This window comes from Pseudoliparis swirei, chromosome 8, assembly GCF_029220125.1.
Source record: "Pseudoliparis swirei isolate HS2019 ecotype Mariana Trench chromosome 8, NWPU_hadal_v1, whole genome shotgun sequence".
In the NCBI taxonomy this organism is placed as follows: Eukaryota; Metazoa; Chordata; class Actinopteri; order Perciformes; family Liparidae; genus Pseudoliparis; species Pseudoliparis swirei.
This window is the reverse complement of record NC_079395.1, coordinates 11,593,165-11,617,762: the sequence shown is the minus strand read 5'-3', so window position 1 is coordinate 11,617,762 and position 24,598 is coordinate 11,593,165. Positions and strand designations below refer to the sequence as shown.

The 24,598-nt window shown below is 43.5% G+C and overlaps 2 protein-coding genes across 2 annotated transcripts; one reads left to right on the top strand and one right to left on the bottom strand.

Annotated features, from left to right (window-relative positions):
* The first annotated feature begins 485 nt into the window (after positions 1–485).
* On the top strand, positions 486–19,615 carry LOC130197653 (uncharacterized). The gene is made up of 5 exons (XM_056420441.1): positions 486–527; positions 1,476–1,771; positions 16,121–16,191; positions 17,341–17,554; positions 17,833–19,615. Exons 2-5 carry the CDS (start codon positions 1,675–1,677, stop codon positions 18,342–18,344), a joined length of 894 nt encoding a protein of 297 aa, XP_056276416.1. The 5' UTR covers positions 486–527; positions 1,476–1,674; the 3' UTR covers positions 18,345–19,615.
* A 1,318-nt stretch (positions 19,616–20,933) lies between these two features.
* ptger4c (prostaglandin E receptor 4 (subtype EP4) c) lies at positions 20,934–22,520 on the bottom strand. The gene is made up of 2 exons (XM_056421578.1): positions 21,666–22,520; positions 20,934–21,530 (listed from the first exon to the last, which is right to left on the bottom strand). The coding sequence occupies exons 1-2, from the start codon at positions 22,518–22,520 to the stop codon at positions 20,934–20,936; spliced, it is 1,452 nt and encodes a 483-aa protein (XP_056277553.1).
* Positions 22,521–24,598: the final 2,078 nt, after the last annotated feature.

Below are 24,598 nucleotides of genomic sequence, written 5' to 3'. Positions count from 1 at the left end.
AAAAGAGGCACGGCTGAGTCTGTTGGTGTCTCTGAGTCTGTACCCAGGGGCCTATACTGTCTCACAATACACACGTGACTATCCAAACGTGCACTGTGTGTGTGTGCGCGTGTGTGTGTGTGGGTGTAAGAAGAATACAGTGGAACACGCAACACTTATGTCAGGGAGTGCAAACACTGAAGCGCAGATGTCACTCGACGGTTTCTTCCACTGGAGCACTTTAACCAGAAACGCTCCATGACCGTCCTGTGTGACAATTACTCCCTCCCTCCCTCCTTGCCTCCATCCCTCCCTCCCTCCTCACAGCGCAGGAACAAAAAGACATCTGAGCTGTGTGGATGGGGAAGAAAAATCACAGCACTTTGTACAGCGGCCACCGCGCTCCGGTTTCACAAAGTCTCTGACAGGCAGAGCCGCGCGCTACTTTTACGCATCGCCTCCAGTCCCGCGAGGCTCTGGAGACGGCTGAGAGGACACCGGAGCGGCGCAGTCTGATCACTGGATACCTGAGATCACAGTAAGATTAAGTAAGTTTACGACACAAGGACAGAACAGAAGCTTGTTTGGAGGCGCGGACTAGCTGCGTAAAAGGCGTGACTCGTGGACTTGTTGAAGAAACATCGTTTGAAAGACAGAGCAAAGTTTGTAGTTGTTCAGTTTGAACTTTACGTTTAAATCCGCTGGCGCGTAAAAGAGAAGAAGTAAACACGACTTTTGTCCTCCATGAGGAGCCCGCGCAGATCTCTCCTGTGACGTGTTGTCACGTCGACCTTGACTTCACTTCAAAGTGACGCAGAACATGTTGTGTGACATTTCCTGCGGTGATATTTACTCATTAACCATGCGAGCTGTTTGGGGGCAAGACCGAACAGGTTCCTGGAGGTAGGAACATTGGAAGGCATGCCTGACAAACTGGCTTCATTTCATTACACGATGGTTGGACGTGAGTCAGCCGGGAGACGGCACGAATAGCAAATTGAGGACAAACACATTTTACACCTCTGTAACTGCCGCATGTTGCGTGTTTCTGTTCCCGCAAACAAACTTCTACCTAACGAGCTTTTATTCATGCAGCAGTCACTCCTCACGCCAGTTGTAAAGTGTATTCCTTTACCTGGATTGTCTTCCGTCCTCCTTTAAAAAGTAATTTGGTCTCGTATTATTTCTTAACATGAAAATATATTTAAAAACTATGAATGCATAGGCTATATATTTGCGACAACTTCATACATTTCCTGTAGAATTGGTCAAATTTCAGGATTGTCTTCATAAGCAGTGAAATATGAAGAAAACGAGCTATGATTAATTCCACACATCTGATTTTTTGCTTCAGGCTATTTGCTGGACATTTGTTATAAATATTCCCCTCTAGCTTTGAATCCAACTTGAAGTCCCCTTATATTAGTCGAGAGATGGATACAGTGACTTTAGCGCGCAGGCCGACAGTCTGCATTCACCACTCTGTTCTTGTCCAGGCTGCTGAGGCTCTGCGTGAACGCGTGACAGGACACCGGACAGAGAAAAAGGGATTTTGGCCGCATACAAAACGAGGAGGAGGAGGCGCCTCTCGCGTTGGAGCAGAACCGCTTTAGATGGATTCTTCATGTTTGCTTCAGCCTCAGTGGAGACAGCCCGCTCTGAACACTCACGAACCGTGACAATAAGGTGTCAAACATGGCACACCGCAGCCTATGGATAGCCACAAACATGAGCTGCGCCCAGTGTGGAAGAAGCGGCGCGCACTTGGAACAGAATGCGCACAGGGCAGTTGGTAAGGCGGCATTCAAATTATATTAAATTGTCTCTTTGGATATAAGACAATACCGTTTCTAAGAATGTGGTTGGATAGCTTTCAGCTTGGCTGCGCTATTCTTGTCTTTGTGTGTGCCGTGACAACACTGACGTGCGCTTTGATCTTTGATTTCTTTTGACATCGGCGGCTTTCTGCTGAGCTCCGATCCTCCCTGCACACACCTGCCAGCTGTTTTAGGCTCCTCTGGCTGTGGGTGTCAGTGTGACCTGCACTCAGTGTGGGACGTAATTTAGTGTTTATCGGGAGCGTTTGTGAAATGCGGTCTGGGAGGAGGATGGCGGAGGTATTTGTTCTCAGTTTACGACGGGAAGTTTTGTAATTCATGGTCTGATATGTTTACAAGGTTCCGGAGGCGACTCTGAATTGTGGAAAAATATGAATCAAAGTGGCTGTGTTAGTGTGTGCTAGCGTGCGCGTCTGTGTGTCTGAGTGTCTCTTATGGATAAGGAGATAACGGTGGCAGTTAGGAAGTTCTCCAGTGTGACCCTGTGTGGTGGGCTGCACATCCATATCAAAGTTCTAGACACACACACACACATTCAGCTGCATCCATTCCATCTCTCTCCTCGCCAGTAGGGATCAGGGGCAGATCAAGTCTGTTTTTAAGCTTCAGGTGTTTTGACGAGATGTAGGCCAAACATTTCTTTTCTGTTTCAGTTGAACCTTTTGATTGCTTCAGTTGTGCGAACATAAACCCACTCTGAACTCTTGGGTTTTATCTTTGGCACACTCACTCACAGCTTCAGTTATCTGAATCTAAATGTGCAGTTTGTCCTCATGTAAATGAACCTGCATGATGCATCGGTGAACTTTCATGCTTTCTCTCTGACTCAATTGCCCACCCGAGTCGCTGAGTCATGTACATACAATGTCACTCATGCACGCAGATGAGGCTCAGTTGAGGACGGCCTCTTGTTTTTGTTCTCCTTTCTTTCTCTCAAAACTGTTGTAATTATGGAGTGTGTGTGTGTGTGTTTATGTGAGAGAGAGCATTGGCATCACCTGAGACATGTCACACATCCCCAGCAGGCATCCCCGACTCAATGCCTTTAAAATGTGAGAAAACATGTTGTGAAACAACCTCGTTTTTCTTTACTCGTGCCGTTCAAAATCGGTCGTTTGTTCTCAGGCTGAACATGAGAGCGTCGCCTCTGCTTCAGGCATCTCGCACTCCCCCGTCACGCTGCCACAGCTTTCACTTCCTCCAGTCAAAGGTCGCGGGGTCAGCGGCCCTGCCGAGGGTCAGGTACAGCGGGCCGGCGTGTTCTCTTCACCAGCAGCCTCCTGATGTGTGGTCTGGTTTGTTTTAACTGGCATGTGGTTTTATGAAAGCCAGCGGGCCGTTGGCTGGTGTTAGGGGTTTAACTCTTTCTTGCTCTCATGGCGTTCATCGTGCTGCGAGTCGGACGCAGAAAGAGTCGGTTGACCACGTGTGACTAAAATGACAAAATACGTTCTCCTTATAACAACTCATACAGAAGCATCCTCATGGAGACGTTCAGAGCCACTGTGGTGGTAAACGGGCTGCTTGTCTTCCCCGTCCAGCACAAACACACAAAGCTTTAAAATATTACTCTCATGTGTAGCTTAAAGACTGAGCCGTAATACAAATAAAAAACAGAAGATTGCATCTTTCTCATCAAATTTGCCAAGAAAAACCCCAAATGTACCTAGCTCCCCTATAACCGAGCAGAAAGTAACAACAAATTCAGTAACCTTTAGAGTTCATTAAATACTAAAAATAAATACTAAATAACAATATTTAGAATATATATATATATATATACATATAATATTGCATCTTTTGGCTGACCTTGTTTACATGTCAACGTTTACATACACCCCAAATCCTCCATCAGTATACCACTTGATTTAAACAGGAATCATTTTGCCCTTTTACAATTCAGTCACTATATGTTGAAGCATTTTAAAGATCGTGGTTCTGTTCTTACATCACACTTCACACTCATTTCAATTCAATGTGGTTATCAAACTGGACTCCGACAGTCCTAAGCTTCTCAATATTCCAGCTCCATAACCCGGAATACAATAGTTCATAATAGTGTTGGAGTGTAACGTGGAAAGGTTCACTTGTGAGTAGTGTGTTATTAAATGTTCAGGATCAGGCGTTCTCAAAGCACTTTAGAGATTTTTGATGAGACACAAATTATCAGATTAAGCTCTGAATCTTGTGTTATAACTTTAATTGCTCTGAAAAAATATACAATAAAGACAAAGGAAGAAGTAGGAGTGACCTTAATGGGGTTGGTGGCACATCATCAAACACACTGACAAGCTTCAATTCTACCAGCAACAGATTATTCTTAAATATCCAGCAGTGGAAAGAGGGCACAGTCCTTTAGGATTAGCTGAGAACGGTCATTAAAAGATGGACGTGTGCGCCGCGGCCTCGGTGTGTAACGTTCCTCTGCTTGTTTTGTCCCCGCACTAATGGAGAGAGTGAGAGAGATTGATTATGCAACCTGAAGTGCCACAGGGCAACTCCAATCTGGAAGTGCTTAGAGTAAGTATGCAGTGAACCACGGTGATTCCTTCAGGGCAAATTGAAGGAGGCATGATCTGACAAAAAGGAATTTCAATTTGTTAGATGTATTCCTTCAGACAAATGTCTCCCATGCTACTTATGTTTTCTAGGTCCTTGCTTTTCGTAGCGGTGAACAATCTTGTGTAAGTACACAGAGGGAATTATTTCTGTCTCTGATCTTGAATTGTTTTGTTGTTGTTAAGCATTTTGGCTTCTTCAAGTTCAAACAGCTTAAATTATTTGGGCCAAAGCAGCAGTTAATACTTTTGGAGCCGCTGATGAAACGTAGAGCGAACTCCTGTCCTTATCGCAGAATCTCCCTCCTTGAAACAACTTTTTCTCAAAAACGCAGAAGAATGTTAACTAGCCCAGCAGTGTGTTTGTGTCTGTGAGAGCGGTTTTTATTACAATAAGCTGTATTCTTCTGAAATTAGCAGGTCGGATTCATTAATCATAGCGTCTGAGGGCGGCTTTGAACTATCAGGCCAGGTCATTAAACCCAGTCTGTCTGGGGCGCGAGCGGGCGACACGGAAACACTTTGGAGAGCCCTGGTTCACCCACAAGACACACTAATAATGACCTGTGTGTGTGTGTGTGTGTGTGTGTGTGTGCGTGTGTGTGTGTGTGTGTCACAGATGGCCACGTTTCTGAGTGCTACGTTCGGCTCAGTGTGGGCTTAATTTGGAGAAATAACAACATAAGATGGGAGCAGGAAAAGGTTGCATGGGTGGGAGGGGATTTCAGTGGGTGTATATGTGTGTGTGTGTGTGTTTGCGTGTGTGTGTGCGTGTGTGCAAACCTACTATGGTGTGGCTATTTCACTTTTACAAAGTGTATTTGAAAGAAATAGTTGGGAAGAGACCAAAATGAAGTAACTAAGAGTTGTTCTTCACATGTATTCAATGTGTGGTTTCTCTCTATCCCTCTTCATCTCTCTCCATCCCTCTTCATCTTTTTCATCTCTCTCCATTCTTTCCCGCTGTCGTCTACGCGGCCTTTTAAGCGCTGCCGCTTTCACACACACCAGAAAGTGAAACCCTGTGATCATCGCTCCAACGAGGCTACATTGTGTTCCCATTTAAGGTGAGGCTCACCCAAGCGCTCTCTGGGTCCCTCCCTTTTAAAACCAACTTAATCAGGCAGGAATTTGGGTGATTAGGGCTCAGGGACGCTGGGGAAACTTCCTTAGTGAGAAACAAAGTGAGGAAGAGCGAGGCGGTGAGGACACAGATGTGTCGCATCAGGAGCGTCTTCATCGCTTCACTCTGATGGCGCTGCCCCGTCTGATTGGGTCACAAGACTCTTCTCACTCTGTTGCACTGGAGTGGTCATATAGTGCTCACTGCACATGAGGTCAACTTCCCACTGACCCTGTATGCTTTGTTTTGGAGAAATCTTGTACGTTGGGGAAGTTACAGCAGGTTCATCACACTTCTAACTAGGAACATGTATCACTCCTGGCTTACAGTTTCACTTCAGGAAACTTTTTTTGTGTGTGCATATCAGCATAGTCGTAGTTTATAACAACGTTGTCTTATTTTTGCAACCGTGTTAAGAACCAATTGACTACATAATAAACCGGTTTAGAACCTGAGTTGACATCACAACAAGTAGTTACTCATCCTCTACATCTCACTCTTCCTGTGGTGTACCGCAAGGTTCAGGTGTAGGTCCATTGTATTTTCTGTATACTTCATTGCAACGCAGACACACTCAGACCCGATGACCCAAGAAGCCTCGCTGCTGTCTTCATGTTATCAACTGTTGGATGGCACAGAATGTTCTTTAACTTAATAACTCAACAACATAAATCATATTATTTATTCCCCTGAACCCTAACAGTCCCTTGGAAAGTGCATCTGTCTGTTCACATAAAGTCTACTGCCAGAAGCTTAGGAGCACTATTTAACTCAGATTGTCAGCTTCAAATCGCAAACGTTGTCCGGTCCTATTTCCTCTAAATTAGAATCATCTCCATAATCCAACCAATCCTTCCTCACCCTGACCAGGAACAAGTCATTCATGCATTTATCTTTTCAAGACTTGACTACTGTAACTCCCTTCTTACTCTCATCCCCCAGGAGTCACTCTCTCTCAACTCAGCTCGCTTCTCACTAGTTTTAACAGACAGCATCAAGAGGCGTCTCTTTAATGGATGGTGCGATTTAGAATTAATTTAAAGATTTTATTGATCACTTTTGAGCAGTTATGGGTCCTGTCCCAAAATAAATAGAATAAATGTGGACCCCCTATGAGCCAGCCTGCAGCATTAGATAAGAAGTGGGGGTCTTCTGGCGGTTCCAAAGTCGAGGTTTAAAACTGAAGGCGTTGGCTTTGGATCGACCTACTTGAGGAGGTGAGGCTCACAGGATCACAAATCTCTTTCAAATCTCTTCTTAACACACAGTTTTACAGACGGGCTTCTTTGTGATGTTGTTGGTTTTACTGCTTTGTTTTATTGTTGGTTTTCCTAAATTATTTAATTTATTAATTTGATGTATTTAATGTACTTTATGTACTTAATTGTATCATATTGATTGGTTTTATCGTCTCATTGTATTATTGTACCGTTTTATCAGGATCTAACTCTTACCTTAGTGTTTTGTTGTTGTTGGGCCTCCCTGTTGAGCTTTCGGTAATTATTGCTTTGCTGTTTTGTTTGTCAAAGCACTTTGTTAACTCGGTTTTCAAAGGTACTATAGAAATAAAGTAATTTGTATTGTTATTATTGTTATTATTATAATATACAGATGTAGAGCATTTTCAGTCATGTTTGTGTCAAAATAAAAAATGTGAATCCAGGATTCATTCTACTTTTAGCTCTGTTTTCCGTCTCCGTCAACTCCGTGAGGAAATATCTGGCGCTTCAGCTGCTAATTGCTCCACCATGTTCACCAGCTCGCCACTAACTGCGTCTGCCGGTTGTGTTGAGCAGGTAGTGCAGAGTAACAGCTGCAGGCTGTTAAGTGAGGCAGATAAGAGCGCTGAGAGAACCTAAACAATAAAGTTGTGGGGTCTGAAATCAAAACAGTTCTATAAAAGTAAATGCTCAGCATGCAGCTGAGAGGGGAACAACGGAGCTGCGCCGTAACTCCATGAGGGTCGACTCTTTAGGCTTTATGCTTCGTGCTTTGATCCACAATGATTTTGGTGAGCAGCTTATTATAACCATAACAAAAACATGTTATAAGTAAGCTATTAATGGAAGTAAAATAAATGAATTAACTACAGCTGTCCATGCTGTAGTACACTACTTATCCATTTATGAGTGCATGAGGCAGAAACATTAAATCCGGATGTTACAAGGACTCTCAGCCAGTTAGAGTCATGCACTGTTGGAAGAATGAATGTAGTTTAGTGAGTTTTATTTTTTGTATAATTGAAATGTTATTGACAGGTTGATGAAAACAGCCATGGGATGAATAGAGGGAAGCTATAAACCAGAGTACCTATCAACAAAAGTACCTATAAACCAGAGTAAATAAACCTATAAGAGTAAAAGCTGTTATTTGGCACATTTACCAAAGGAGGTATGGTCAGTCGGATAATGCATGAATAAGATCAGCAATGTATAAACACAAAGGAAGAGTTTACATTGCATTTTGGAAACCAGCTCGCTGGAAACATCCAAGGTGTCTGAGGTATCTAAACTCCATTTAGTTGCCAAAAGTTTGGCTAGTCCTGTTATACATCGGTCAGTTTCCTCTGTTACAGCCTCAGCCCTGAGAACGTGTTTCTCCTCGTGGCTGAGATGATGATGGCATCTCTCTCTCTCTCTCTCTCTCTCTCTCTCTCTCTCTCTCTCTGTGTATATGCAGTAATAATGCCATCAGGGTTGCAGCTCGAGGTTAATGTGCTGGACATAGACGACACTTTAATGCCCCGTGGAAACTCATATTTTACCGTTATGTTCTGACCCCTCTGACCCCGATGCTCTGATGACCTGCAGTGACTCTCCACAGCACCTTTCGGCAACTTGAGTTTACATGCGTGAGGGCGTTAATCCAGAACTGTTGCTCTTCAAACGCGATGTTCCCCAATAAAATTGCTTCCTCTATCCCAGTAAAGAACCATTAGACACGTTTCTCCAGAGCGCCTCTCTTTAGTGGGGGAGAAATCTGTAGGGTCAGTCGAGTGACTCCCTGACCACTCAGGTTTATCATTTGGCAACCAATAAGTTTGCCTCTAATAGCTACTTTTAACGAGGACCAGGTTGGACTGTTTAACCCTACAGGGAAAGCTTGAAAGATCTATTGTTCTCCATAATCTGTGTCGAGTTATCCCGCCACAAGCTGATAATCGGCAGAATAATCACCATAATATTGAGGATGTATCTTAAATCTGCTTTCATTTGATTTCTTTGCTTGGCTACCGGCTGTTGGCACATCAGTGACATCTGATCATGTTCTAAAGCGGTGAGCATGTCGGTCATTGTCGTCTACTTGTTGATTACAGGTTCAAGATTTACTCTTCTTCTGCTCTATTTTGGTCTTCATCCTCTCATGAGGGTCTTGAGCTGCTAAATGCTCCATGATGTTCACCAGATAGTTTCTACCTAGAAACAGAATGCTGATGAGAAGGAACCAGACGAGTGGAGCGGCCTTAAACCCAAACAATATGCTGAAATACATGCAACCGCTGCGGAGAGCATAGCCGGAGAGTTAGTGGATCTTTGGTCATTAGATCAAAGGTGTATTACTTATAATAATATATTGACGACAGCAGATATTTATTAAATCTGGTTATGTGAATAATTACAAAATAATGGACTGCATGACTACAATTCTGATAATCCTTAAATTGCAATAGTCCAAAGATAATTATTTTTGTCATTTAGAATACAAAGCGGCCAAACCTCACGTTTTAGAAACTGTAAGTGGAACATTTGACATATAAATGGTTGATACATTAATTCAACATTTAATTCATTGTAAAAATAATTTGCCATCTGACTAGCCAATGAGTGTCGACAGCTAGAATAAAAAGAAAAGAGTCTGCAGCCATGCTAGTGTCTCTGTGCGGCTATCTGTAGGATGCTAACACCATCACAACGACACTGCTGATGTTTCAGGTGTGTGATTGTAAACTAAACCACAGAACGACTTGAAACGTCGACCTGATGGTGGAGATAGAAAAACGAAAACTCAGGGGGCCACAAAGGTCAGTACAGGATTTATCCTCTGGGGAATTTGAACATCTGTGCAAAATGTTAAGGCAATCCGTCCAATAATCCAACAGTCCTTTAGTCCAATAGTCCAATAGTCCAACAGTCATTTAGTCCAATAGTCCAATAGTAATTTAGTCCAATAGTCCAACAGTCCTTTAGTCCAATAGTCCAATAGTCATTTAGTCATTTAGTCCAATAGTCCAATAGTCCTTTAGTCCAATAGTCCAATAGTCATTTAGTCCAATAGTCCAATAGTCATTTAGTCCAATAGTCCAATAGTCCAACAGTCCTTTAGTCCAATAGTCCTTTAGTCCAATAGTCATTTAGTCCAATAGTCCAATAGTCCAACAGTCCTTTAGTCCAATAGTCCAATAGTCATTTAGTCATTTAGTCCAATAGTCATTTAGTCCAATAGTCCAACAGTCCTTTAGTCCAATAGTCCACTAGTCATTTAGTCATTTAGTCCAATAGTCCTTTAGTCCAATAGTCCAATAGTCATTTAGTCATTTAGTCCAATAGTCCAATAGTCCAACAGTCCTTTAGTCCAATAGTCCTTTAGTCCAATAGTCCAATAGTCATTTAGTCCAATAGTCCAACAGTCCTTTAGTCCAATAGTCCAATAGTCCAATAGTCCTTTAGTCCAATAGTCCAATAGTCATTTAGTCATTTAGTCATTTAGTCCAATAGTCCAATAGTCCAACAGTCCTTTAGTCCAATAGTCCTTTAGTCCAATAGTCCAACAGTCCTTTAGTCCAATAGTCATTTAGTTCTTTAGTCCAATAGTCATTTAGTCATTTAGTCCAATAGTCGCTGAGATATTTCTGTCTGGACCAACGCAGCGGGTCGGCCGATGGACACTAATACATGGAGTCAGGCCCAGCTCAGCCCTGCCCATGTTATTCTAATAATAATAATCCCCTGACAGATCATTCCTCTCTGAGTTTCCCTCCCTGCATGTTTTTTGTCTCATACGGGCCTGAAATAATTTTAGACACCTGCAGGCTCAGATGTTGTCAGTCAGTTAATAAAACCTCTTGGTGGGAGTGAAGTCATCAGATTCACCCCTCTCTTCACCATCTTCCTCCAGGCTGTGGAGTGTCCACACCTCTGATTAGCCCTCTAGTGTGTGTGTGTGTGTGTGTGTGTGTGTGTGTGTGTGTGTGTGTGTCTGTGTGCGTGTGCGTGTGTGTGTGTGTGTGTGTGTGCGCTAAACCAGTGTGAGAAAGTGAGAAAGACGTTGTGTAGCGTGTGTGTTTTTGTGAGAAAGGATTAGGAGAAAGAGGAAGCAGAAAAAGCACATGTGTGCACATATGTGGGTGTTTGGGTGGGGCCCTCCCCACCTATCTGAACCGAGGCATGGGACCTGCTATCTGTTTCTCATTTCGCCGGCGCTCTGTGGTTTTAAAGCAGTGACAGGCCTCAGAGTGGAAACTGGCACTAACGAGCAATTACATCCTGCCTGCCTGCCAGGGATTATGGGATTACAGACTGACCGGGCTTCAGTCTGCGCTCTCTCTCTGCACTCTCGTTTTGTCATTCCCTTGCTCCACTTTGTCTCTATCTGTCTTTATCTCTGCTTTTCGCCTTCTCCCCGTTCAATGGTTCAATTATCGCTTTCTCATTTGTCTCGTTTTTTCCCCTATTTTTTAAATTCTCTTTATTCTTATCATGTGATTTTTAAAAATCGTATTATCTTATTCTTTCTATCTCTATCTTTTTCTCCTTTGACTCTGTGGTGGCCTCACATATAGTAAAGGCTCGCTGTCATTAACTCCTGGAGGGTGGAATCGTTTTAGTCGGAAAGGGGAGAGAGCATATTTTATAAGAGAAAAATACATTCAAAGTATATGAAGCTTTAAATGAAGCATGATGGGAATGATAAACAGTAGGAGGGGATGAGATGAAGGAGAACGTGCAGGAGAACATGACTCCTTAGCATCATATTAAAGTGTAAAAATGATAGTCTAAAAAAGGCACAGTGTTTTCTGCACTTGGATTTTTAAAAGTCAGAATTGTAGGTCTCTGGGTTGAACCCTGAATGGACCACTGTCATTGTAACTGTACGAGAGAGATTAAAGCAGCTACACAACCCGTTTCCACTACTCTGGATGCATCTATATGCAGAGCTTTGGGGCACATGTAAGTACAGCAGATATCATCACGTTCCGTGGGACCTCCGCAGGTTTCTCAGTGTCTGGTAGTGATCAGACGGCTCTCCTGGTGTTCTGCCTTTCTCTCCTGCATCTCCTCTTACACTGCAGGTGTCTTTTATTGAGCCAGAGGTGATTTAGTGTACTCTTGTTTTTCTCCTCGCTCTTGCAATCAGGCACTGCGGTAGTGACAGGTTAAAGCTGAAGGTCAGATCCCTTCACACACGTGCATGCGTTCACGGCGGAGAGCAGAGTGTGTCTCTAATAGCAGGTCATGATCAGAGAAGTTAGGCCTTTAGAGGGAAGAGAAACGCCGCGGAGCTCGGAGCTTTCTTTCTTTCTGCTTTTTCTTTTTACAAGGTGAGAGGTTTATGGCGGCTCTGTGGGCAAAGCAGCCTGAGGACGTGATGGGATACAGTAGGCACCACGATCACTAATCAGAAACACGTTTGTGTTTTCGCTCTGCTTCTTTTCAGAGCAAAGATGTGTCTCTGTTGAGAAAAGTAGTTTTAATAAGAGTCTGAATTAATTATCTTTAAAACTTGTGCACCTTTAAGGCTGAGTATGAATCATTGTGACAGACTAAATGAAACACTTTTAGATCTATGTTTGGACAGCTTAAAGTGCACAAGGGAAATGTGTTTATGAACCAATGAGCTAGTTTAATGAATGGATTAAATAAAATAAATGTTGACTTGTGATTTAAATAAACCACAACGAATCACAACGAATCTTGGCAATGTAGTCCAAGGCTGCAGGGGCGGCAGTTCCTCCTGCTAGTCAGCAGGATTAGTTTATCTTACTTTTTCTCCATTGTGATTAGATTGTAAAATGTGGTGTTAAAAAAGCATTTTAAAGGGAACTCTTAGGGGAAGTCTTATCCACTTATTTGGTTTGTACCTCTGGTGTTTGTCTCGGCTGATACAGAAACGCCTGCAAAGTGTTGCATGCCACAATTTAATTGACAATGATTCGATCCTACGTCATGTTGTGTTTTCTAGCCCCCCCCCCACCACCACCACCACAAGGACCCTTAAGTCTACCGCACTGTTGTGCACATGTATGCCCTTATTCACACACACCACACTCAAAGAAATGACTCATTGGATGAACTCAATTAAATTGTTGGCAAGTTTTCCATCCAATAATTATATGCAACTCCAACTCAAATTTAGCACATCAGTGCAATACAATGTAATTAAGTTAGTCCAACTTATTTGTATCAAATACATCTAAAATAAAATAACGATATTCATTAAATTAAATTAATTTGTGTTTGTCCAACTCAAAATATAAACTAACTAACTAACTAAGAAAATATGCAAACTCCACACAGAAGGACCGCCCTGACTGGGAATTGAACCCACAGACCTTTGGCTTTGAGGCGACAGTGCTAGCCACTACACCACCGTACAGCCCTGAAAGTGTGTTCACCTCATGTAAACAACTGATTCTCAGCTGGCGCATGCGCAAAGGGTAGTCCTCAATGAAACACATTTATTTTGAGTTGATATGCACACCATCTAACCTAAATAAATCTAATAAATGAAATAATTCATACATTTTGTGTTCCACCCATGAAATATAAATATCTATTTTTGTAATTGATTTATTTAAATGTATCAAACAATATTTAAATGTGTCACCTCGAAGAAGGGCTTGAATCGTTTTTGTGAGTGTAACCTAAATAAATCTAATAAATGAAAGTATTCATACATTTTGTGTTACACCCATTCAAAATAAATATCTTCGTTTTGTAATTGATTTTTTAAAATGTATCAAACAATATTAAAATGTGTCACCTCTAAGAAGGGCTTGAATCGTTTTTTTGAGTGCACCAAAAGACTTTTCAGTTGGATGGGGGACGATCACTTCAGCGCTAAACTCACCTAATCTACAGCTCAGCAGATGAAAAGTTATGCTCCAGCACAGAGTTCATTTAAAAACTCTACGGTGCATTATTATACCCAAAACAAAATGAAACTGATTACAGTGTCAAGTATCGGTGTATACGTGCAGGCTGCTGGCTAAATGTCCGACTGTGACTCTGCCAGCTCCTATTTGTTGAGGTAAAACGGTACAGACGTGGACGGCTGACAAATCAGTGTTGAATTCTATCATTGTTTGTTTTCATGAGGTAATGAGTGGGACACAACATGATAAAGCTCTATGTAAACACTGAAAACAAACATTTTTGTAATTATATCAACTGTGGTGGAACCCGTGACTAATTGGTAGTGAATTTTGAAAACAGGGACACACGTGGGATTTACAGACATTTGTGGTCATTTGCAGGAGCTCGGGACGCCCAGCTTGAAACGGGTACAAAGGACATTAAACAGTCTTTGTAAAAGCAATTCAGAGCAGCAGAATAAACTCTGGAAGTAGTAACTGGCTTTGTGGGTTGTACTTGCTTGGGGAGGGTTTTCCCACTTAACTGACTGAACAATAACGGGAGCGCCGAGGACAGTGGAAATGCAAGGAGACGAGACCGCTCCCTGCTGCAGACGGACTGGACGTCTGATGGACGAACCACGTGCTCAGCTTCCTTAACACGGCGTTGGATCTGAAACTGTGCACACGCCATCAGTATTCTGGTGTCAGTCTGGAGCTCTTCAGGACCAGTGTCCCGCTCCTTCTCTCCAGCCCTCGACTTCCCCACCCACCTCATCCCAGAAAGGCTGGAGGCGTCGGGCTGTAAACTGCTCCAGAGTGCCGGAGTGAAATGAATCAGCAGACAGGCCCACGAAGACTCCCAGCTCGCTGATCTAAAAGGGGCTAAACGCTCCCAGCTGTGGTTCTAGGGATTCAAAAGGGCACCTCTCCTTAGAGCCAGGCGCGATCTTTACTCCTATGTCGCGCCTCGCACTGCTGAGACAAAGGCAGACGGAGGGCTGAGGAGTCGGTACACTTTGGTTTTAAGTTGCAGCCCTCTGTCTGGCGGTCTGATTTATGTCACTTCTTCTCCCCTCCCTCTCCCCCTCCTCAGCATCTGTAACTTTGTTCAACCTTGACTGGATCGCCTCAGCTGGAACACGCAGGATTGCAACATGTCTTATCTTGACCTGGGATCTGTAACCTTGTGTCAGTCCTCCATGTCATTGCACAGACAGACCTGTGAGGATTGTTTTTGACTTTTATATATTAACATGGTACATTACATATTGGCGAGATCTACAAATACATGCTTGAATAAGTTTCTGTGGTCGCACAGTGTTGCTGTAGTTCAGCGCAAATGTTATACAAAGCCACTTAGAGATGTGGTTTGGAAGTATCTGTGGGCACAGGGTTGTTTAGGAGGGGAAATGGATCATGGCAGATTTAAAGTGGTCAGACACTAGTGCAGACATGCTGATTGGCCAGCAGGCATGCTAACTTTATTTGTGTAGCATTATTCAAAACAGAAGCCCTTTACAGGAGAAAGAAAAGTGAAACAACATGACTTCTTGTTTTAACAAGACGGGACCGAATTGGGCTTCTCTCAGAAGGAGATCAGTGGTCGGCCCACACAACTCTTACGATATAACCAATTTATTGATATGAAATGCATCAACAGGGTTTTCATGATTAGTTGGTCAAAATCTGCAATTCCCTTTTAAGGGGGTCACCAGGCAAAGTTTTAAGGGGTCACCAGACGTTGGTCCAGACTGAAATATCAACACACTCCAGGTGGATTGCCTTGTCGTGATGTGTCCAGAGGATTTATCCTAATAACTCTGGTGTTCCTTTGACTTTTCCTGTAGCAATACTATTCTGTAGAGCTGATGCACGAAAGATGAGAACCATATAAAAGTTACTACTTTTGAGCTGAGCTTCACATTTTGGGGGCCACAAAGCACCCGAGTGACCTCATGTTACGGGATGTGCGGTTGCTCCGCAGCCAGCGGAATCCTCGAAGCTGCACGTACCATATATAAACATCTGCCTCCGTGATACTTCTTATCACCTGTCCTGCATCTGTGTGATTTTTTTGTCTGGGACCTCCGCGAAGTGCTCTCGCTATGCCTGGTTCCCCCTCCTTGTACTTCTGCCACAGAAATAACCCTGAAGAAGAATGCCTTTGACAAGTGTATATCGCAGATGCTGCCTTTTGTTGCCGGACCAGGGCCGTTTGCATGGATGTATGAACCGACAAGCCAACACTAGCCACGCTAGCTGGCAGCAAACACTGGCCTTTCACTGAAGCAGCAACAAACACGATGGCCTGATGCACCGAGGACGTGATTTATGTGACATGACGGCTCGCTCTGGGGCCCGCTGCGCTGTTTTTGTTTAGTTTTTTACAGTATCTGGACAAATGTGAATGCGTAGACATCATATTGCCCGCATGTTGTGCCTTTAGTTTATGTTAACCTTTTCAAGGGGAGTTCTGGGAGGAGCAGAGTTGACAGTGTGAAGCCTTGTTCTCGTTCTTGTTCTTACATTCCTCTCTTTCTCTCTACAGGTGGGAGCAGATGGAGGGTTCGGAGGAAGGATAGACAGGAGATTACCTCTGTAATGTCAGCTAAGGCCAAGGTTTGTCAGAAACAGACATCTAAAAAGCAATATGACGTTTTGTTTTTCCTCCTCTACTTTTTCTTCTGTCACTCTGTACTTTCTACCTCTTCCTAAACTCCATCTTTCTCTCACTCTTTGTTTGACGTTCTGCCTCAACATTAAATCACCATCTCTGCCAATAACCCGGCCTTCTCCTTTGCCTATAAACCAGAGGGCCAGTTGTGTGAAGGTTTAAATGGTTCATGAAATCCATCCCACAAGGCTGAGAACTAAGCTTCCCATTAAACCGTGTCATTGCCGAAGCTTTCACTGCTAAATTATAAGCCAATAGACGAAGTTTGATCAATGCGGAAAGACCGCAATTATTTGAGGAGTGGAATCTACTAGATCTACTTTGATGAAAAAGGCTTAACATAAAAGTACCGCTGTAGCTCGTTGGAAGAGCCGTGTGCTTCATGTGCTCATGTGCTCTGTATCATCTCATTTCTTTATCTGTTCTTATACCTGTAAAGCCCTCTGTCAACGTGTTGCTAAGTACACGGTTACGACGAAAGCAAAAGACCAAACTGCCCATTCATCATTCAGGAGAGCTCAAAGCCAACAGCAGAACTCTCCGTTAATCTAAACTTTCTAGAAATAGCTCAGAAAAATGTGTCCTCAAAAAATGTATTTCGCAGAATCCTTTTTAAATTCTGGCGATGAGGTTGATTTTCTTTGTGGCTGAACTAACTGAGAGAGGTATGGTCATGTCAGTCAGCAGTGGATTCGCTCAGCAACATAACAGCGAGTCTATCTCGGTTCAAATGTGGATACAAATACAACTACCAGCGCCTCTAAAGCTCTGTGCTAAACACGCAATATCTAGTTTGCTGTTGCAACTGAAGTATTTTAGTTGAATGTGATTATAAATCCACTCAAAACGGCATAAATCAAGATTTCTGTAGAAGACGTTAGACAAGAAAGAAAATGCTCATTCTGACAGATGAAATAATTATACATTTTATAAAGTATTAAATTAGAATATAAAACGTACCTCATAAAATAAAATACCAGTGAGTGTCAACGCTTCTCCAATACAGCAATAAGAGCACTAGTTATTAGTTACTTTCATGCCATGGGTGGTTGCATGCAGTCAAGAAAGTCATGTGTGACGTCTGTCTCCCGTAGGTGCTGCTCTGGGTGCTACTCTCTCTGCTGCCTCTAGTGGAAGGAGCTCATATGAAAGCTGCTTCTGCTGGCGTGGGATCAGACTCGGGCCACGTTGGGGGCCTGCTGGCAGGCCAGGAGGAGAGGGAGCTTCCTGTGACGCTACCAGAGGTGGTGGAGGACGAGGAGCAGGAAGACGGCAGTGAACCTTACTCTACTTGGCACACTCTTTATGGTATGCTCTTGTGGAAGTGTAATTTACAACACATCTGTTTCACCAGACAGCATTAATGTGGAAAGAGGGCATGAGCCTGGGGATCGGCTCTGTATTTCAGTCATTAAAATATATGTTCACAAGATGTAAAGGGTGACGAGTCTTTTTCAGTCAAAAGGTAGATGTGACATTGTAGTTTTGCAGGATCATTTACATGTTAATGCTCATCATTTCCTGAATCAGTATTACTTTTCATGTAACTCCCTCTGACTACCACTCCTCTTTTCTCTCCATTTTAGAGCCCTTTGTAATAGACGAGGTGGATGACCATCCCAGTGGTCGCTGGGCGGGGCGCTCTCCCCGCTCCTCTGACCCCTCAGAACCTCAACCCAAGGGATCACCAAAGAAAAAGAAAAAGAGGAAGAAGAAAGAAAAGGAGGAAGAGGAAGAGACAGGAAGAGTAGGTAGAAAGGGTAAAGGTAAGAGCAGACAGCCGAAGCAAAACAGCCGGGACTGCCGTGTGGAGAAGAGAGAGATGAAGGTTCGGGACCTGGGCCTGGGGTTTGACTCGGATGAGATTGTCCTCTTCAAGTTTTGCGTGGGCTCCTGCCAGTCCTCAAGGACTAACTACGACTTGGCATTGAAGGCACTGATGGAGAACGGCTCGCTGCCCCGGCGCACTGCCCGCAAGGTCAGCAACCACCCCTGCTGTCGGCCCGACCGGTACGAGCCCGTTTCCTTCATGGACGCCCAGACCACGTGGAGGACTATCCAGTCGTTATCAGCAGCCAGCTGTATGTGTATGGGCTGAATACAGAGACGAGGGAGAAGGTGACTGGGGGGGCGTCAACCCATCCTGAGCCGAGAGGAGTCAAGAGGCTCAGGGTGAGGAAGACCTCGGTACGGGGAAGAGCCAGAGGGCGCCACTGTTACACACACACGCAGCGAGGAAGTGACGGAGGCTACTCGTTGGCTTCCTGTGGTGTATCTCCTGTTGAAGAGGTCTGGGTGCAGCTCGACAATTGAGGTCAAAGGTCAATATTAGAGAGTGAGGGGGAAGTCATCAGGGAATCGCTGCCTGGATTTATTGTTGCATCTTCAAAGAGCGAATTGTTTTCAGCTGATTGCAGGAAACTCCAGAGCAGTTAACAGGACTGTTCTGCTCTAGCTGGACGAGGCCTGAAGGCGGAGGCTCAAGAGATATAAAGAAAAGACGCAATTAAAGGACTATCGCTGCCTTTATATTCGGACAAAATAAAAAGACTGATGTGATATTCACTATTCCTCACGGTGACGTCCGCTCCTCCCAAAAACATATCATTTTGTTCCACATGAAAACAGAGACATTACGTTATATCGTTTCTATGTTCAGGTGAACTCAGCCAAATGGATGCCATGCATCTTCATGTATTACTGTATAAAAGTAACATGTATTTATTTCTGATATTTCTGATAAATTATTTATTTATTATAGCTTCATGTGAGAGCTGTTTTATTAACTCTATATTGTAGATAACTATCTATTTATTGCCGGGATTTACATTTCATGTTACTTCTGCTTGAAGACGGTTTTTAAAAGGTGCATTTCCACATTCATCCAACACCTCATACACTTGGAGTGGACAGATAATTATGTGAAAAATAGAAATAGACTTTTGTGAAATTAAGTGTTTTTATTAAAAATGGGGGGGAAAAAACAAAATCCAAAAGCTCAATTTCTATCTTACATGTTTATGTATGAGAATGTATGTATGTATGTATAATAGATCACCAGAAACAGATTTACCGACATTGAAATGATGTGGTTTACCTAATACATGTTTTTTTCTCAAGAGCACCTCACATATTAGTCTCACAGGGTAATGACATCACCGTTTCTCCAGCAGTCTCAATGCAGAATGGATGTACAGCAACAAGAAAAACATTTACACTGCAGGACCTCAACGTTTCTCACCTAAAGTGATGATTTCTATTTAGTTAAACACTCCCTGTATGTCACATTATTATTATTATTGTTATATAAAGTTTTCTTTATTTTTGTATGGCATTTTCCTCTAAGAGAATAAAGTTTTTTAATTTACATCTTGTCATCACTGTTTTCCTGAAGGCTTCTGACTGCCATAATGATTTTTCATGTGAGCATACAGGATCATCATCACGACCTTTTTCAGTTCAATTTAAAGGGGACTTATGTCATAGAGCCACCTGCTGGTCTCAAATAAACACTAAATTGGGAATCTGTGTCCAGGGTGAACTTAAAGAAGCGTTGTTGGCCTGCCGTCTGTCTGCTCAACCGAGAATGTTTGTTTTGGAGATGATTTCTTGATCTTGAAACAGCAGAACAGGTCAAATTAAGTGGTCAAGCGAACACCACATGCAGTTTACAGAAACAGCATTTATTTTTCTTTCTTTAAAAAGATGATGTTCACGTTGGCTGTTATCAAATCATTATATACAATTGCAATATAAAACAAGATATAATAATTTCAAAAGGTCTACATTCAGTTGTCCCTGTATCATGCAACACAGAGTAAATTAACAACGCTTAAAGAAAAATTAAATGTAACGACAACATATAATGAATATGTATATATATATATATATGGGGAATGGCACATATGGATATCAAACTCTTGCGAGTGTCACACCCTTTACCCATAGGGTATGATTATAGAGCAAACCAGGTTCCCATATTGTAGATGCAGGTCAGATGTAAGTTCCCTCTACAATTGTACATGCAGTTTATAGCTGGTGTGTTATTCTGAACCTCGAGTGGAGACATATTCTGGTTGATATACGGATGATGTTGGAGATGCACATCGTGGATCACTTAACCTTCAAACAAAGATGTATACATTAGATTTTGAGAGCGTTGTGGTTAAATCCCTTATGAGGGATGTACGGTGGCCGAGTGCGGACGTTGACTGAAACGGGCCGTTTCATTGCTAAAGGCACAACATTACCATTTGTAATAGTAAATTGCTTACCACGTGTCAACATAAAGTGTTGTTTTTCTTTCCATACCTCCTGAACAGAGGATCATAATGCAGAGAACATACTCCAGTCACGCGCGCACCAGTAGCGCAAATATGCACGTGTTTGGGAAGTAGTGAGCGAGCCTGCGACTGAATACACATGAGAACTGGATTATACTGCACACATGTGGGATTTTTTGTATTTCTATTGTTACACCTCTTCTCCTTTTTCTTCAAGACTCAAGGTAACAGGTCTTATGGATGTGGTTATTTATTTGAAGTTAAAATGGTCCGCAGGTGGTTGAAAAGCACCCAAAGAGATCCAGTGTGGAGTGTATCTCTGGCAGCGGATTGACTCACAGTTGAAATACAAACTGCTCTGTCTAACTTTGAAAAAAATATAAAAGGATGTTAACACTTCTTTATCAAAGGCTTTTCGCTGACTGACATGAACTCGGTGTGCTGAACGTGCAGGTGACCACGTCCACTTTTCTAACGTGCGCGGACAGGAGCGGCGTTGCACCGCGGCCTGGAGACGACTTGGCCGCCACCTCCTGTTTGGAACCAGCTGCTGCTTCCTCCTCACACCCGAGGATCGCGGTCGACTCGACGCTGAACGGGTGGAAGTTGACCCGGGCGGTGTCGTACTCCCATGCTTGTCTCATCGCAAAGTCTGTAAACGATTTATTCTTGATGGACACCCGGTGTTCCACGTCGCTTCTGAAGCAGGCTGTGCGTAATGACGCGTAGCTGGTGTCATTGCTGTTTAACGACGGAGGGGAGTGTTGACCTGCGACCCAACCGATGTTGTCCCCACGTCCGTCTTTAACTTGGGACACTGTGGTCTTCAGCTTCTCGCAGCCTTTTATCAACAGGTTCTTCCGGCATAAAATGTACACCCAGGGGTCCAATATGGGGTTAAATGAGGCAAAGCGGATCGCCAGCATGTCGCTCCGGTAGTCCGGCTTGCCTCCGGAAGAGATATAAGCAGGATCGTAAAGCTGGTTCACAAAGATTCGCACCTGTCAGATAGAAACATGGACAGAGAATATTTAAGAAAGCTTTTTTCGATCACAGATAAAATAAAAAACAAGAATAAAAAGTGCTTGGCACGCACATTGCTCAAATATCGTAATAACATAACCAGATGTCCTTACCACTAAAGGGATGGAGCAGACCAGGAACACGATGGTCATGAGGATCAGAAGCCAGAACATTTGAATTTCCGCTGCTGAGGTGACCGAAGGCAGCCGGGGGAAGCGGCGACGTGATCCTCCCTGCTCACAGGACTCCGTCCTGACGATCACTGACGTCTGGTTCATCCCCACCAGCGACCTGCACACCGCCAAATTACACAAAACGGTCACTGCGATCAGTACCAGCATCACGCCGCCGTACAGAAAGGAGTAGCAGGCTCCAAGTAGATCCATCGACCTCCAGTCCAGAAAACACCACGTCCCGGGAAAGTGCCTGACGTGCTGCCCGAAACCAAAACTAGGCATAATGCACAATAAAATGTTAGCCAGGTAAGTGAACAGGAGCGCAAAGCGCGCCATTGTCCGGTCTATGTGTTGGGAGTAGAAATACGCATGGTTTATGGCCAAGTATCGTTCCACGGCCATGGCGCACAGGATTGACATCCCGGCTGAGCCGAAGAAGAGCATGGAGAAGGAGAAGAAGTGGCAGAGCAGCACTCCTCCTGGCCAGCGGTTGGCCACATATGTGGCGATCACCACCGGGCTGGTGAAGCATGTTCCCAAAAGATCCGTCATGGCCATCCCGCAGACGAGTGTGTAGAAAGTGGTTTCTTTCTGCTCCTTTTTGGAGATACACAGCACAACGATGGCGATGATGTTCCCCAGGACACCCACGGCGAACATCGTGGCTGAAGTGACCAGAGACTTGGACTCCAGCCTCAGCGCAGGGAACACGCTGTGGTTGTGGCTGAGAGAGAGAGGCGGCAGTGACGCGTTCGTGTCCAGTTCTCCAAACGCAAAAGTGTCGTTAATCATCATTAAAAACCAACACTGTACACAAGGATGTAAGTGCAAGGGCTTTCCGCAATGTTTGAACACTTGCTGCGTAAATATAAAGTGCTTGTCAAAATAAACCAGTCGCTATAACACAACACCCTGAAATACCGTGTGTCCAAAAGAGTATATACACATAAAAGAGCTTCTTCAGTTCAGTTGGCAGGGTGTTCGTCTCCCGCTGTGCCCACATGAAGGTGTGCCGGCAGTGTTGACACCGCTCGCGCTGCGGGTATTTAAGCGGTCTGATGTCATGAGAGTGACGCGCGGCTGTGTGCGCAACGAACCGCAGGTTCAGGATCACATTTCTGCAGAATGCCAAAGAATCGATATTCAGTATACCTTTCATTGCTCTTCATATCAGCCTCAACTCACTAAATACGGGAGCCAAATGTCAGCATCTGATCAGACCACTACACATCTGCTTTTGTAAAAAATAAAAATTAAAGAAAGAAAGAAAAGAAAATCCGTATGAATTTCCTCTGACTTACTCATCATCGTCCGCGATAAAAAAGAAAACAACATAGGCTATATTTTGGATTAATAGTTTAAATACATATGGAGGGTCTCAACGTTCACCTGAGATATCGCAATATGCTGCTAGTGCATAACCGTAATCCAATAGGTTGGGAAGGTTCACTAAACATATGCATCTGTATGACTACATCTCGTCCATGAAATAAAGACAGCATGTCATAAATCCCAAACTTCAGCACCAAGGTCAGCGCCTTCAAGACAATCAGCACCACGAATACGGACAGTCCCCCGCTGCTGCAGTTTAAAACCTCACACTCAACATTTATTCACCCATTATTGAACAGGGTATGCTTGTTTCTCTCAATTGCAATCGATGGCACAGAAACACCATATAGTTTGAAAAAGCAGGAGATTATCCATTTAACCCTTCATTGAGAAAGAGTTTGGGAGATATTGACCTTCAGAAATGTTTACAATGCACCACTGAATGCATTTATTATGCGATTTTTTAATTTTATTCGGCCGTATTCTTCTTTGGAAAATTAAATTTAAAATCCAGCCCAGTATCATGGCAGGGTGTGGGATTATCACGTGTTGTAATCTCCTGCTTGTGTGTACACAAAGACACAGGACAACCAACCAGGAGACGAGGGTTCGGCTCTGCGTGGCTCAAAGTCTTGTTGTGGTTTTGTTGCCTCACCCTAAAATGCCTAAATCTAACTATGCATATTTATTTTTTGCTCAATAGGTTTTAAAGCCCTGAACCTCAAATTAGTTTGGACATCTTATGTCGACCTAAAAAATAATTCAGTCCAAGGAACCAGAACAAAATACAGATTGTTGTCCTTTACACCAAGCCAGTGAAGGTCGTGAGGGATTCACATGCTGCAGTGAGACTGTTGAAGAGGAGCACTTGGCATGTGCACACGTTGCTTAATGAATCACATCAATAAAGCTCCGAGCCTCTTTTGCAGAAGAGGAAACTTGGGGACACACAAAGTGAAACTAATATGACATTTCTGTCTTTACAGCCCCACGTCTTTATGGGTTGGCTGGTTTTGATCTCGGGGTTTTGTGTCACATGTTTTTTAGACTAAAGCACAGTTTCAGCAAGCCTATATATAAGAGAAGGAAACATCTAGTATGATTTATGTGAGTGGCTTTTTAGAATCCATGTTGTTGGGGGGGGGGGGGGGGTTATTGAATCTAAAAGCTCCTATTGAAATGGTTGCTCCTCTGTACGCGTCGCATCGTCTTTACAGAACATCCACTAAACTAAACACTGCTCACAGCCAGACTGGGACTTCTGACTCAAACAAAGCGCTACACAGGTGCCGTGCTTTCTTTTCACCGTTTGAAGGACTTGGATTTTCGACCAATGAATCTTAGCTCCAGCTGGTTTATTTCAGGGTATCGATTCCTGCGTAACTTTCATTCACAGGTTGTGTGTTGCGCAGCTCCATTTGCTCTTTGTCTGTCTTATAGATTTTTCATAAGCTCTCCACTTTGGTGGGGTTTATTATACCATCCCTTCTCTTTCCCTTCCTCTGTAGTTTAAATCGCATATGGCTCACAGACTATAT

What these genes read in the sequence shown, in the direction of transcription:
- LOC130197653 (XM_056420441.1), top strand. Translation starts at nt 1,675, where the DNA reads ATGGCACACCGCAGCCTATGGATAGCCACAAACATGAGCTGCGCCCAG. An exon ending in GAATGCGCACAGGGCAGTTG is followed by an intron (nt 1,772 to 16,120) that starts GTAAGGCGGCAT and finishes TTCTCTCTACAG; the next exon opens with GTGGGAGCAGATGGAGGGTT. An exon ending in TACTTGGCACACTCTTTATG is followed by an intron (nt 17,555 to 17,832) that starts GTATGCTCTTGT and finishes TCTCCATTTTAG; the next exon opens with AGCCCTTTGTAATAGACGAG.
- ptger4c (XM_056421578.1), bottom strand. Translation starts at nt 22,520, where the DNA reads ATGATTAACGACACTTTTGCGTTTGGAGAACTGGACACGAACGCGTCA. An exon ending in TCTGCTCCATCCCTTTAGTG is followed by an intron (nt 21,531 to 21,665) that starts GTAAGGACATCT and finishes TCTATCTGACAG; the next exon opens with GTGCGAATCTTTGTGAACCA.